We start from the raw sequence: 13,077 nt of genomic DNA on the forward strand, positions 1-13,077 counted from the left end.
CTTTTTCTAATTGAAAGACGAATTTAAATACTAAATAAATTGCATGGTTAAGCACTTTCTTGAGACACTCTAAAAAGTTAATTTCACAATTAAAAAGATGAATTATTCATATAATTAATGTTTTGTTTGTTTCGTTGTAAAATGATTTGCGAAAAATGTTTTTGTATTTTCGGGTGTTTGGTGCGGCGTAAAATAATAGTCAGCGAAAAATATTTTCTGTTTGACCGAAAATTATTCTTTAATTTTCGGAAAATGGTTTATATTTTTAAAAACCATAAACCATTTTCGGAAAATAATTTCCATTTAAAACCGTAAACCATTTTCGAGTTTGAGCATCTCATTCTCATAACGATGGATCTCGCAAAGACCCACCCACTTGGGACCTTGCTGGGACTTGACTGGGACCCGCCCGAACCTGCTCGGGATCCCGCCGGGACATTTACAAGACCCCGCTGGGACTCACCCAAGACCTCGCTGGGACTTGACTGGGACTCGCCCAGAACCCGACTGGACCTGTTTGAGACCCCACGGGGACCTGCCCGGTGTTATGTCCAACATTGATTCTCAATGGGTAAGACTGAGCAACTCATCTTTAGTTTGTAAATTAATCAAGTATTATATTTCTGAAGGCACGGTTTCTGTCCAATTTTGAGGCTAGGGTTGGGCTTGAGATGTAGAAGACGGGCAAGAGGGTCAGCCATGGATGAGTTTGGGCCACTTCAGTGTGACCTTGTTTATTGCTTCAAAGCTGGCTCAGTGGCTCTAGCTGTAGCTAAAGGAGAATGAGCTCATATCCAATATTATCCAACATTGCTGAAAAGGCTTTCGGTTCTAATGCCGCCGCAGAGAAGTTCGATTTGATTAAATGATTGAAGCCAATATTCATAAACAACTTGGACCCAATTAATTAAAAGGACAAAAAGTTTGATTAGTTTTAAATCTAACCAAGTTCATAACAACACGTTAATTTGTCACATAAACACATACACACACATATATATAGATATATATAGAACTTGTTGGTTGGTGCAGATTTTTGCAAGGTTGGACTCCTGAGATTCAATGGGGGTGATACTGATAGAGCATGGATTCACTGATAAGAAAACGATCCCACCACTGATCAATTCCATGAGCTTGCTCGACATCTGGCGTTGAACCCGTATTAGTAGTTACATGCGCCGAGGGAAGAAGATGCGATGCTTCTAAATCTCCTCCGAACACTGCGCTTGAGAATAGACTCACAATGGAGCTCTTTTCTGCAATCCTTTCAGTTTCAGCTCCACTCTGCTTCATTTCCTCTCTTTTTCGAAAGTAATCAATATACCCTGCGCAAATTGGATCATTTTTGTTCACGAACAAGTAAGGTTGCCAGCGAGATACCGCAGCAAAAGAGTCATGATCATGTCTTTGTTGGTGATGGAGATCACCTGCTAGTGCTACAGCATTGATGAGAATTGCCTTGACGCCGGTGCTTGCAAAGCGGATGCCCTGCTTCAATTTCTCATCGTTGATCAGCGAATCAATGGGGATGCCTACAAATGGTGGATTGAAAAGATATGTTTTAAGCAAACAATTCTTCTTGATCACCATGTTCTTTCCGACAACCATTGCAATTGCTGCCCCCAGAGAGTGTCCGGCCAACCACACATTTTGAGCTCCGGCAACAGCAACCCTCTGCTGGACCTCGTGCATTGCGCAATGAAAGCGGCTGGAGCGCCGTTGAAGCTCGTTAAGGACCCACCCGAGGCCTGACGTCAGGTCCTTCAAAATGATGCGCCTTTTCCTGATTATGCCCCGAAAGGCAATGACATATCTTGGGACGTCTGGATTTTGGGGAGAAGGTGGATGCTCATGCTCGTACTCATAAATGGCGCCGATTATGGAGCCGTCAACATCTTCGAGAACACGAAACAATCGGAAATGGATGGATTCCCACCAGGGTGGAGCAAGAGCTTGAGCTCCATGGCGATGGCGCTTCCCCTGGAGTACTCGCAGGCGATCGTACTCTAGACAGTAGACTCCCTGAACCAAGCTGGCAATGATACATCTTCCCTGATCTGGATTTGTCCTGCAACAAGTAATTCCTAAATTACTGATTGTCTCAAAAACTTAAAGTCAGTAAGAAAAAGTAAATTTAATCATTTAATCATTACTTTAATGCTACTACTCACGTATGAGCTAAAACTCTCATTTAATAGATGATGCCTAATACCTATAATATTTAACTTAAATTTAGTGAATTGACAGAATTAAGATTTGGTTTCAAATCCTTCGATTCTGTTATTACATTAAATTACTAATTATCCAAAAAACTTAATTAAGCCGATAAAAATAGATAAGTTTAATTACTTAATTATTGTTTTAACAACAATATCAATTGCAGGATTGATGATCATGACAGCCCATTGGCAAAGTTTTTTTTGTTAAAATGCTCTTACCAGGCAGCAGCACGTGTGAGATGTACAGGTCCCGAAATGTGGAAATCTTGCTCCTCAATCTTCTTAATCTTCTTACGAGAAGGCATTATTATTCCGTATGGTATCCTCTAAAATAAACTGCCACGGTAGAATTGCAGAGGCCCATGATTGAATGGAATATGGAGACAAGACGACTGAAGCTCAACATAATTTGATATACATATATATGATTCACATACTTTCTAAATGAATATAACATTCTTAATATGTTGTATTAATGTAACAAATAAACTTATAAACTATATTAATTAGTCCAAGTCATCAACATTAATTAAACCAAGTAATAGTCCACCAAAATATAATAAAATATTCAAATAAACATTTTAACAATTCCTCATTATATATGGAGCAACCAAAAAAAAAAAAAGAAAAAAATCCTCAATTGCTCCAAGTGCGCATGATCCTCAATACTTCCAAGATCTTTTATCTAGAAGACCAGAAAGATTCGTTGAGCCATCTGAAAATGTCAATAAAAGTTTAATGAATTTTATCTCAGTAATTAGAGGTAATTTTTGTTTTTTTTTTAGGGAAAGCAATATATTTTGAAAACTCTCCTTTTCCCTAATTTCCACAGATAAAATTCTTTTCACTATATTTAGAAAGTTGACATTATTATAGGGACATAAAAGATAAAAATATTCCATAATTTTCAGAAACGATTCATTTTTTTTTTTTGCAAAATAGTACATTCGGTATTTTAGAAATTAAATAAACGTAGATTATATATATATATATATATATATATAAGCTATAAATTTGGGGTTATATTAATCAAGTCTACAAAATACCCAAATTGTAGCCATATTAAAACTTTAATAGCCTATAATCTTCAAATTAAGCATAAACAACTTAAATTAAACATTCACTTAATTAATAATTTAAACCTCCAAAATCCCCAATTTCGTGTATAAATAACCTTAAATTCGTAATTACCCACTAAATTAAAATAATCAAACATGTTACATAACACAAGTTACGACCATTAGTTTTCATCAGTCAATCAAAGCCGTATTATAAAAACCTCAAATTTTAAACTTATTGAAACCCTAACTTCAAAGTTGTTCAATTAATAATAACTCAACTCATATTACCTCAGATTAACTCCTTGGAATGAAAGAAACGTCAAGAAGACGTACTCCAACGCTATCAATCAGAGAAAAATCTCGAGTATTAACCGGGCTGGGCCGGGTCGTCTGGATTCCGGCGGATTTGACCAGAATTCGAAGTCTCCGGCGACTATTTGGGGAGGTTAACGTTGGATTTAGAGCCAGAGAAGGCTGGCCAAGGTGGGTTTCTGTCTCTTCCTCTCTTCCTCCCACGTACTTGTTCTAATTAATATGAAATGGCCCGATTGCTTCTCTTATTAAAATGTGGGTTCTATCTGGTTATATATATATATATATATATTATCATTGGTGCATTGCAGTTGATCAGACCCTGCCAAAATGCTTTTACTAGTCAACACGTCTCAAAGACGACTCAAGGATTAAGTCTTCTTTGCATTATGATCAGTTCAAGAAATCATATGGTTCATACATACAAACAACCTTAAATGCTAATGGAATTCTCGAAATATGTTGACATATACAATCAATGATGGGTCCTCATTGAAGAAAGTCTTGTTTGCATCAGTTGAACAAGTCTTGTTTGCGGCTGTTGAAGAAGTCATGTGGTGTATACAACCTAATGCTAGTGGTATTCATCGTACATGTTGATATATAATCAATGATGGGTGATAAGAGTTGATCAAGAACCGGGTCAAATTGAGAGAGGGGGCTCCGATGGGGCCACGGGTCTAGAGTTTTTTGAGTACTTGTTCAACATGTAGGAGCAAAGAAGAGTCTAATAAAAGTTTAATGATTTTTATCTCAGTATAATTAGAAGTAGTTAAACCCGGAATGAAAGCAGCTAGATATTTTGAAATTAAAACTCTCCTTTTCCTTTCCACAGATAAAATTCTTTGCACTATATTTTAAAATTTAACATTATAATAGGACATAAAGGATAAAAATATTCCATAATTTTGAGTAACAATTTTTTCTTTTTCTTTTTGCAAAATAGCACATTCGGTATTTTAGAAAAATCTATATTAACAACGAAGAATTTTCATCACGTTCTTTAACCTATTCAACTCAAATCTACCAAAAATAAATAAATTTAAACCATATTGTAAGAACCCCTATTTTCTCCGCCAAAATATTAAAGCAGACCTTTTTCCTCTTCCTCTGATTCCCACTGGATCACTCCTCTTTTTATTTATCTGAGTACGTTCTCTTTGTTATTTATTAGAAAAGTTGAGGCATCAGTTTTTTATTGAGAAATGATTGGTATTAATATTTTATCCATATTTTTCTCATATTATCTTACAAATTTAATGATTGATTTATTGAATTTTAAATTTACTTATAAATATACATAAGTAAGAAAAAAAATTCTTAATCAAGCATATATTGATACTGCAAAGATTCACACGTAAAAGAAGGATCCCACCATTGATGAATTCCATGAGCTCGCTTGAAACCTGGCGTTGAACCCTTATTAATAGTTAGATATGCCGAGGCCCGAGGGAAGAAGATGCAATGCTTCTGACTGACCTCCCACTGCGCTTGAGATTAGACTCGTAATGGAACTATTTCCTGCAACCCTCTCAATCTTTTTAGCTCCACTCTGCTTCGTATCCTCCCTGTTTCGAAAGTAACCAATGTACTCTGCGCAAAAAGGATCATCTTAATTGGTTCACCAACAGCTGAGGAAACCAGCAGGATAACGCAGCAAAAGGCTCATGATCAGAATGTTCTACAGCAATGGCAAGGCCGGACTTGTTGGCTTGTAGTTTTGCTTTTCCTTGTTTTAATCTGTAAGGGGTGTAAGGGGCTGTATTGGTGTTGAGTAGTTGCTTGTTTGAAGGTTTTGTTTTCCCCTGTTTTGCTTTGTAAGGGGTTGTATTTGTGTTTTGGTGTTACTCTGTTTTGAGCTTTGGTTTTAATGAAATGCTTATTCATATAAAAAAAAATGGCAAGTCCGGACTTGACGACGGTGGTTGCGTAGCGGATCTCTTTCTTCAGTTTCTCATCCTTGATCAGCTCAATGGGGAGACCTACGAATGGTGGATTGAAAAGAAATGTTTCAAGAAGATAACCCATCTTCACCATCTTCTTTCCCACAAGCAATGCAATTGCTGACCCCATTGAATGTCCAGCCAACAATACATTTGCAGCTCCGGCGGAATCAACTATCTGCTGAACAGCTGGCATTGCGCGTTGAAAGCGGGAGCTCCGGTGAAGATCGTTAAGGATGCACCGGAAGCCTGACTTCAGGTCCCGCAATATCGTGCTAGTTAGTTTCTTGATTATGCCCCGGAAGGCATTGACATAAATTGGTAGGTTTGGGGCAGACGAAGCTGGATACTCATAAATGGAGCCGATTATGGAGCCGTCAAAATCTGTGAAGACACGGTACAAATATAAGTAACAAGATCCTCTCCGGTCCATTATAGCCTATTCTCTTCAAATTAATCAAAAACCAGTTCAATTAAACATTCACATAATTCATAATTTAAACGTCTCCAAAATCCCCAATTTCGTGTATAAATAACCTTAAATTCACAATGACCCACAAAATTGAAACAATGAAACATCAAATTACATAACACAACCATTAGTTTTCATCAATCAATCAATCAATCAAAGCCGTATTATAAAAGCTCCAATTTTAAACCTATTGGAAACCTAACTTCAAAGTTCTTCAATTAACAATAATTAACTCCGTAGAATGAAAGAAACGTCAGAAAACGTATTCCAACGCGACCAATCAGAGAAAAATCTCGCGTATTATACGCGTCGGGTCGGGCTGTCTGGATTCCGACGGATTTTGACCGGGATTCGATGTTTTCGGCGACTATTGAGGAGGTGAAGGTTGGCTTAATTTAGAGCCAGAGAAGGCTGGCCAAGGTGTTCCGGTCAGGCTAGTGTGTTTCCTTCTCTCTCCCCCATTTGTTTTAAGATGAAATGCCCGATTGCTAGTACTCTTTCTAAATGTGGGTTTATTGACATACAATCAATGATGGGTGATAAGAGTTGAAGAGCCAGGTCAAATTGAGCGAGAGAGAGAAAGAGTGGCCTCCGATGGGGCCACGGGTTTCAAGTTGCTTGAGCACCTGCTCAGAAGTCTCTCTCAATTCTCTACAATCCGAGCAGGGAATTACAACCAATTCCGATCCCCATTGTAAAAAATAAAAATCTTCCCTCTAAAAGGAGAGTATCAACACAAGTAGTTTTTATGCTGTTCATACCAATGAAATGCATACCAAGTGAAATCTCAAATGACCATTTTCTTCTCTTTCTATGAAATCTCAAATGAAATGGATCTATAAGTATGTATTTTCAAGTTAGTTTCATGCGGGGACGGAATTAGGAATTTTTATCGACATAGGTCAAAACATGAATTAGAAATATATTTAAATAGGGGATCAAATAATTGATAAGAAATATATTAAGATTAAAGACTAAATTAATATATATAAAAAAATGAAATTATTATTTATTCAATGTTAAGAAAATATAAACAAAATAAAAAATAAAAAATAAAAAAATAATTATTTTTTTAATATAATTCGATTTTCAATTTAATCCATGAATGTAAAGTATATTAAAACTTATCAGAGATAAATATCACACGGTCTCGTAAACAAATGTAAAGCGTATTAAAATTTAAATTTTTGGACTATTTTTCTATGGTCCTAGACCAAACTTTGGACTGCCTTTTCAATGGGCTCGGATTTGAACTAATTTGTAAAATGTGGGTTCTATGACTTCTATCTGTTTCTCTATATACTAGTTTTAGGTTAAGTGAAGATTCAACGAAATTTCCCAAGTCTACTTTTTGCTCATGGCAGATCTGCTCCTTGTGAACAGGTTAGAGTGTGTCATGCATGCTTGAAAAAATCTTCCCTTTAAAAGATAGACGATGATCTCAATATATTCAAATACGGCTAGTTTTGATCATATGCAATGAAATGCATACCAAATGAAATCTCAAATGACCATTTTCATTTCTTTTAGATAAAAATCTGTATTGCAAAAAGCTCGGTGGTTTACACAATGAGTGGTGCATATATGGCAAATCACCATTTATCCAATAGGAAGAGGTAAATTTAATCATCTAATCAACAGTACTTAAACGTATATACATTAAAGTGAAAAACAACAATAAAGGAATAAGTACGTGGGGTTATAAGATTGAATTGGTCAAAAATCTCGTATGGAAAATGGTTTCCTTAATTTTGGAATGTCAATCCCTGCAGCGGAATGAATTCGGTGATTGGTCAAAAAGAGAAGAAGAAAAGGGCACAAAAGATTGATGGAAGAAATAGACTTACGTGTTTTTTGTCCAAACAGTAGACAACAGACAGGACACGACCAAGATGAAGATTTGTCGTAAGTGGCGGTAAGTCTATAATTTTACCCAAGATTTAGCTATCTGAAAAAGCTTTGGCACCTTATTGAATCTAGCTCATCGTTAATACTGTAGAGTCAACTGTCATGCATAGATCATGTATGTCCTTAAAAGTAATGATTAAGTAATTAAATTTACATATTCTTATTAGCGTAAGATTTTGAGATAACTGATGATTTAACACATGTATTTTCTTCCTCTTCTTCTTTTTCTAAATCACTAACTATCGTATTCTAAACCATTGAGATAATACAGCAAAAGGCTTAGAATGTTGGTGATCGGCGTGGGTGATGCCTGCCTTGACGACGGTGCTTGTCGCTGGTTACAAGTTTCATGGGATTTCTTATAGCTTTTAGAGTAATGTTACAAATTTTTCATAGCTATTTTTTCACACTAACAGATGAACTTTGAAAGTTGACATGCTAAAAGCAATAAAAGAAATACATAAAAACTTATATTCCTATCTTGTAGGGATTTAAAACCAATTAATACAATAAAATGTGTCATCCTTTATAGCCTTTGCTTCAATTGAGGCTTTCAAAATCAAATCATAGAAATAAAATAAATAAATAAAAAGGATTTCCGTTTTTAAGTAATTAAAACTAAAGTGAAAATAAAATTTTATTAATTCATTCATGACCCTTTAATTTATTTGGTGACAACACATGAATGAATTGAAGAAATTTGTTTAATTGAAATGAAATCGAATTTGAACCAAATTTTCTAAAATACCCTAGCTCTAAAAATTATTTTCCAAAAAAACTGTTATTTTTCTTTTCTAGGCACAAAATGCGAAGGTTTAAAAAATTAAAACTCCATATATATAAGAATATGTGAAAGAAGTGCTACAAAAACAGTCATATAACTATATTAATTAGTCTAAATCATCAACATTAATTAAACCAAGTAATAGTCCACCAAAATATAATAAAATATTCAAATAAACATTTTAACAATCCTCATTATGGAGCAACCAAAAAAGAACAATTCTCATTTGTTTTAGGCTCATTGTGCCTATTTTTTGGGCTTATTTTAAATAGTTTTGGGTTAAAGTGTTTTTAAAGACAATGAATATAATGAAATTATATCCTTAACTCATATTTAAAATGACACTGTTTTGTTTTGTTTTTTTTTTTTTTGACATGTCCGCACAAGAGGGAGGATGATGATTCGAACTAGTGACCTCTACTTCATTAAGTGTGGTCCCAGACGATTGAGCCACCTCTTGAAAATGACACCGTTTTGGTGTTAACACCAAATTAAAACAACGTCGTTTTAATGTTATATTTTTAATATAAAATATATATTTATATTATTGTATATAAGGGTATGCGGTTAGCGGTTATTAACCGTTTTTCTTTACCCCTAAAATTGGAGTAATTCTAAAAGGCCTACTTATGTCCTACTAAGAATGATGTGGCTATTAAAATCACCCTTTAATTAAAATTCAATAATGATCAATCACAAGCACAATGATGATTTTAATAACCACATCATTCTTAGTAGAACACAAGTAGGCCTTCTAAAATTATTCCTAAAATTGCCTACCAAGGCAGTTATATATGCAATTAGTAGTTAACGGTTATAAATGATTAGTAGTTCCTTAATTTTAATGGATTCCCACCGGGGTGGAGCAGGCGATCGTGTTCTAGACAGTAGACTCCCTGAACCAAGCTGGCAAGGATACATTGATGTGGCGTAGGAAGAAGCAAGCAGGAATACAAGGGAATTTCAGAAGAATAGTAACGTAAACAGTCATATACATTTGTTGGAGGAGTCTCATCTCACAAGGATAGGATCGAGAAATTCAATACCGAAATAAAGATCACGTACGGTTACATTCCTGCTTATTGAAGATAAATATAAAACTAGATAAACAAAATATAACAATCGATAAACAAGTATAAAACCTTTATTTTTTTTTTCTTTTTTTTTACATGTTCACATATGAGGAGAGGGAGATTCGAACTAGTGATATTTACTTCATAAAGTGTAGTCCTACCCAATTGAACTACCCATCGAGAATGGCTCGTGTTTTATTAAATAAGAAATGGTTTTAACAACTGTTTTACCAGTTGTTTTAACTTTTTTGTAGTACCGCTTTATGCCTTTGGGTTGCTTCACCAAGTCATCAGGTGGTTCCACCCCCGACACCTCGTGTTCTTCACCGCTAAAATCAGGATCCCACCATTGTATAGTTGAATGAGCTTGCTTCAAATCTGTTGAACCCTTATTAATAATTAGATGTGCGGAGGGAAGAAGAGACAATGCTTCTGAATCACCTCCGGTCACTATACTTGAGAGTATACTCGGGACGGAAATATTTCTTGCCATCCTCTCAATCTTTCCAGCTCCAATTAGCTTCATATTTTTCCTGTTTTGAAGGTGACCGATATACTCTGCGCAAATAGGATCGCGTCTGTTCACGAACAGGTGAGGAAACCAGTCAGATAACTTAGCAAGAGACTCAGAATATTGCTGGTGATGATGGGCTTTTGCAGCACGGGCGACGGCCGCCTTTAAGAAGACGATTCCAAGGCGGATGGCTCGCTTCGGTCTCTCACCCTTGATCAGCTCTACAGGGAGACCTATGAATGGTGGATTAAAAAGATACGTTTCAAGAAGAACACCCTTCTCCATTACCATTTTCTTTCCCACAACCAATGCAACTGCTGAACCCAGAGAATGTCCGGCCAGCCACACATTTCGAGCTTCGACAGAATCAACTATGTTCCGAACAGCATCCATTGCAGATCGAAAGCGGGTAACCCCTTCAACGTCGTTAAGGATATACGCAATGGTTGATTTCAGGTCCTGTGATATCGTGGGTGATTCCGGGATTATGCCCCGAAAGGCAATGATGTATTTTGGTACGTTTGGGTTTGGGAAAGAAGAATCTGGGTACTTCTTGTACTCATAAATGGCGGTGGTTATGGAGTAGTTGTTAATATCTTCGACAACATTAACCAATTCAAAATGGAAGTAGTCCCACCAGGGTCCTTTGCGATTCCCCAGGTTGTCGTGTGCTAGACTGTAGACTCCCTCAACCAAGCTGGCAACCACGGATCTTCGGTGATCTGGATTTGTCCTGCAACAAGATCAGGGGTTTTCTTTGTTAATAATGTTCAAAAACACATGAAATTATTGCTAGGTACTGATCAAATGATCTTTAATGAGTCCAAGGCAACTCGTATAAGACATTTGATTCCAGTTGCCATTTCAGCTGAAAAGGCAGTTTTGTTGGACAAAGAAGTTACAGAAGAAGAGATCAAGGACACTTTGTTTCAGATGAAAGCCAATAAGGCCCCTGGTCCTGATGAATTTTCTATTGATTTTTTCAAGACTGCTTGGCCTATTGTTGGGAAGGAGGTGGTAGTTGCGATTCAGAGTTTTTTTCTCTCTGGTTTGTTACTAAAAGAAGTTAATGCCACTATCCTCACTTTGGTTCCTAAGAAGATTAACCATTTTGCTATGGGGGATTTCAGACCAATAGCTTGCTGTAATGTCATTTTCAAATGCATTTCAAAGATTATTGCAAATAGGATGCTGCCCCTTTTGGGAGAGTTGGTAAGCATGAATCAATCAGCCTTTATTCCATCTAGAAGTATTTATGAAAATGTCTTGTTGGCTCAGGAACTTATTAGAAATTATCATAAGGGTAAGGGGAAGCCTAGATGCACCTTGAAGGTTGACCTCATGAAAGCTTACGATTCAGTCAATTGGGAGTTCATGATCCACTGTCTTCATTGTTTTGGTTTTCCAGAAAAGTTTCTGAGTTTGATCAGGGAATGCATTACCTCTCCTAGGTTTTCGGTTTGTTTGAATGGGACTTTGGTTGGCTATTTTGAAGTAAAAAAAGGGTCTAAGGCAGGGGGATCCTTTGTCTCCCTATTTGTTTGTCCTAGCTATGGAAGTTTTTTCTAGGATCATGGCTGAATCTACTACTACTGCTTCGAGTTTCAAGTTTCACCCCAAATGCTTGAAATTGAAGCTTACTCATCTTTGTTTTGCTGATGATTTGCTTATTTTTTCTGAAGCCAGTTTGGGGTCTATTAAGGTCATTAAAGAAGCTTTGGCTGAGTTTGAGGAGTTGTCTGGCTTGAAGGCCAATCCTTCTAAAAGTTCTTTTTTCTGCTCTGGTATTTCAGATAGGGTTAAGCTCAACTTATTGAATGATTTGCAGATGAAGGAGGGTGTTCTCCCTATGAGATACCTTGGGGTTCCCCTAATATCTTCTAGGCTTTCTTTTACTGATTGTGCTGTGCTTTTGGATAAAATTACTGCTAGAATTGATTCTTGGTTGTCTAGGAATCTCTCTTATGCAGACAGGCTTCAGTTGTTGTCTTCTGTTTTGTACAGTCTGCAAGTTTATTGGACAGGTATTTTCATTCTCCCCAAGAAAATTATAAAGGCTATAGAGCAGAAATTTAATCGGTTTCTGTGGAATGGTAAGTCTGTTGAGGCTGTAAAAGCAAAAGTGGTTTGGGCTGATGTTTGTTTTCCTAAGAAAGAGGGTGGTTTGGGGTTGAAAAGTATTGATGTCTGGAATAAATCCTCTATGCTTAGGCACATTTGGAATTTGTTTGCAAGGTCAGGATCTCTTTGGGTGGCCTGGATTAAGGAAAATTTTTTGAAACAAAAGAGTTTCTGGAGTGTTAGTATCCCTCAAAATTGCTCTTGGTGCTGGAGGAAGCTGCTCAGGTTGAGGGATACTGCAAAGAAGTTTTTGAGATTTGAAGTTGGAAATGGGAAAAATATCCATCTTTGGTTGGATTTGTGGCACCCTGCTGGCATTCTTTTTGAGAAGTATGGCTTTAGAGTTGTTTATGATGCCCAAAGTAGTGTGGAGGCAAAACTATCTTCTGTTATTCACAATGGAGATTGGTTTTGGAGGCCTGCTAGGTCTGAAGCATTGGTGGATATTCAAACTCGATTTGTTGAAATTAGTTTGGGATCTTCTGATAAACCCATATGGACTGCTTCTAGGAAAGGAGTATATGTTAGTTATGATACTTGGGAGGCTCTTAGAGAAAAGAGAGTTCAAGTTGAGTGGTGGAAGTTAGTTTGCTTTTCTCTAGCTATTCCTAAGCAAGCTTTCATCTTATGGCTTGCCATGAAGGATAGGTTGGATACAGGAGAAAGGCTG

General features: G+C 36.5%; 1 protein-coding gene across 2 annotated transcripts; it reads right to left on the minus strand.

Annotated features, from left to right (window-relative positions):
- Positions 1-912: 912 nt before the first annotated feature.
- On the minus strand, positions 913-3,818 carry LOC132167458 (GDSL esterase/lipase At4g10955-like). 2 transcript variants are annotated; one of them, XM_059578445.1, is made up of 4 exons: positions 3,569-3,818; positions 2,439-2,555; positions 1,428-2,068; positions 913-1,325 (listed from the first exon to the last, which is right to left on the minus strand). In XM_059578445.1, exons 2-4 carry the CDS (start codon positions 2,522-2,524, stop codon positions 1,060-1,062), a joined length of 993 nt encoding a protein of 330 aa, XP_059434428.1. In that variant the 5' UTR covers positions 2,525-2,555; positions 3,569-3,818; the 3' UTR covers positions 913-1,059. The 2 variants fall into 2 exon arrangements, with proteins under 2 accessions (XP_059434428.1, XP_059434427.1); XM_059578444.1 differs by having other exon boundaries at positions 913-2,068.
- Between the last annotated feature and the right edge of the window lie 9,259 nt (positions 3,819-13,077).

Source organism: Corylus avellana, chromosome ca1 (assembly GCF_901000735.1).
Source record: "Corylus avellana chromosome ca1, CavTom2PMs-1.0".
NCBI lineage: Eukaryota > Viridiplantae > Streptophyta > Magnoliopsida > Fagales > Betulaceae > Corylus > Corylus avellana.

What these genes read in the sequence shown, in the direction of transcription:
- LOC132167458 (XM_059578444.1), bottom strand. Translation starts at nt 2,524, where the DNA reads ATGCCTTCTCGTAAGAAGATTAAGAAGATTGAGGAGCAAGATTTCCAC. An exon ending in CTCACACGTGCTGCTGCCTG is followed by an intron (nt 2,069 to 2,438) that starts GTAAGAGCATTT and finishes TACTTGTTGCAG; the next exon opens with GACAAATCCAGATCAGGGAA.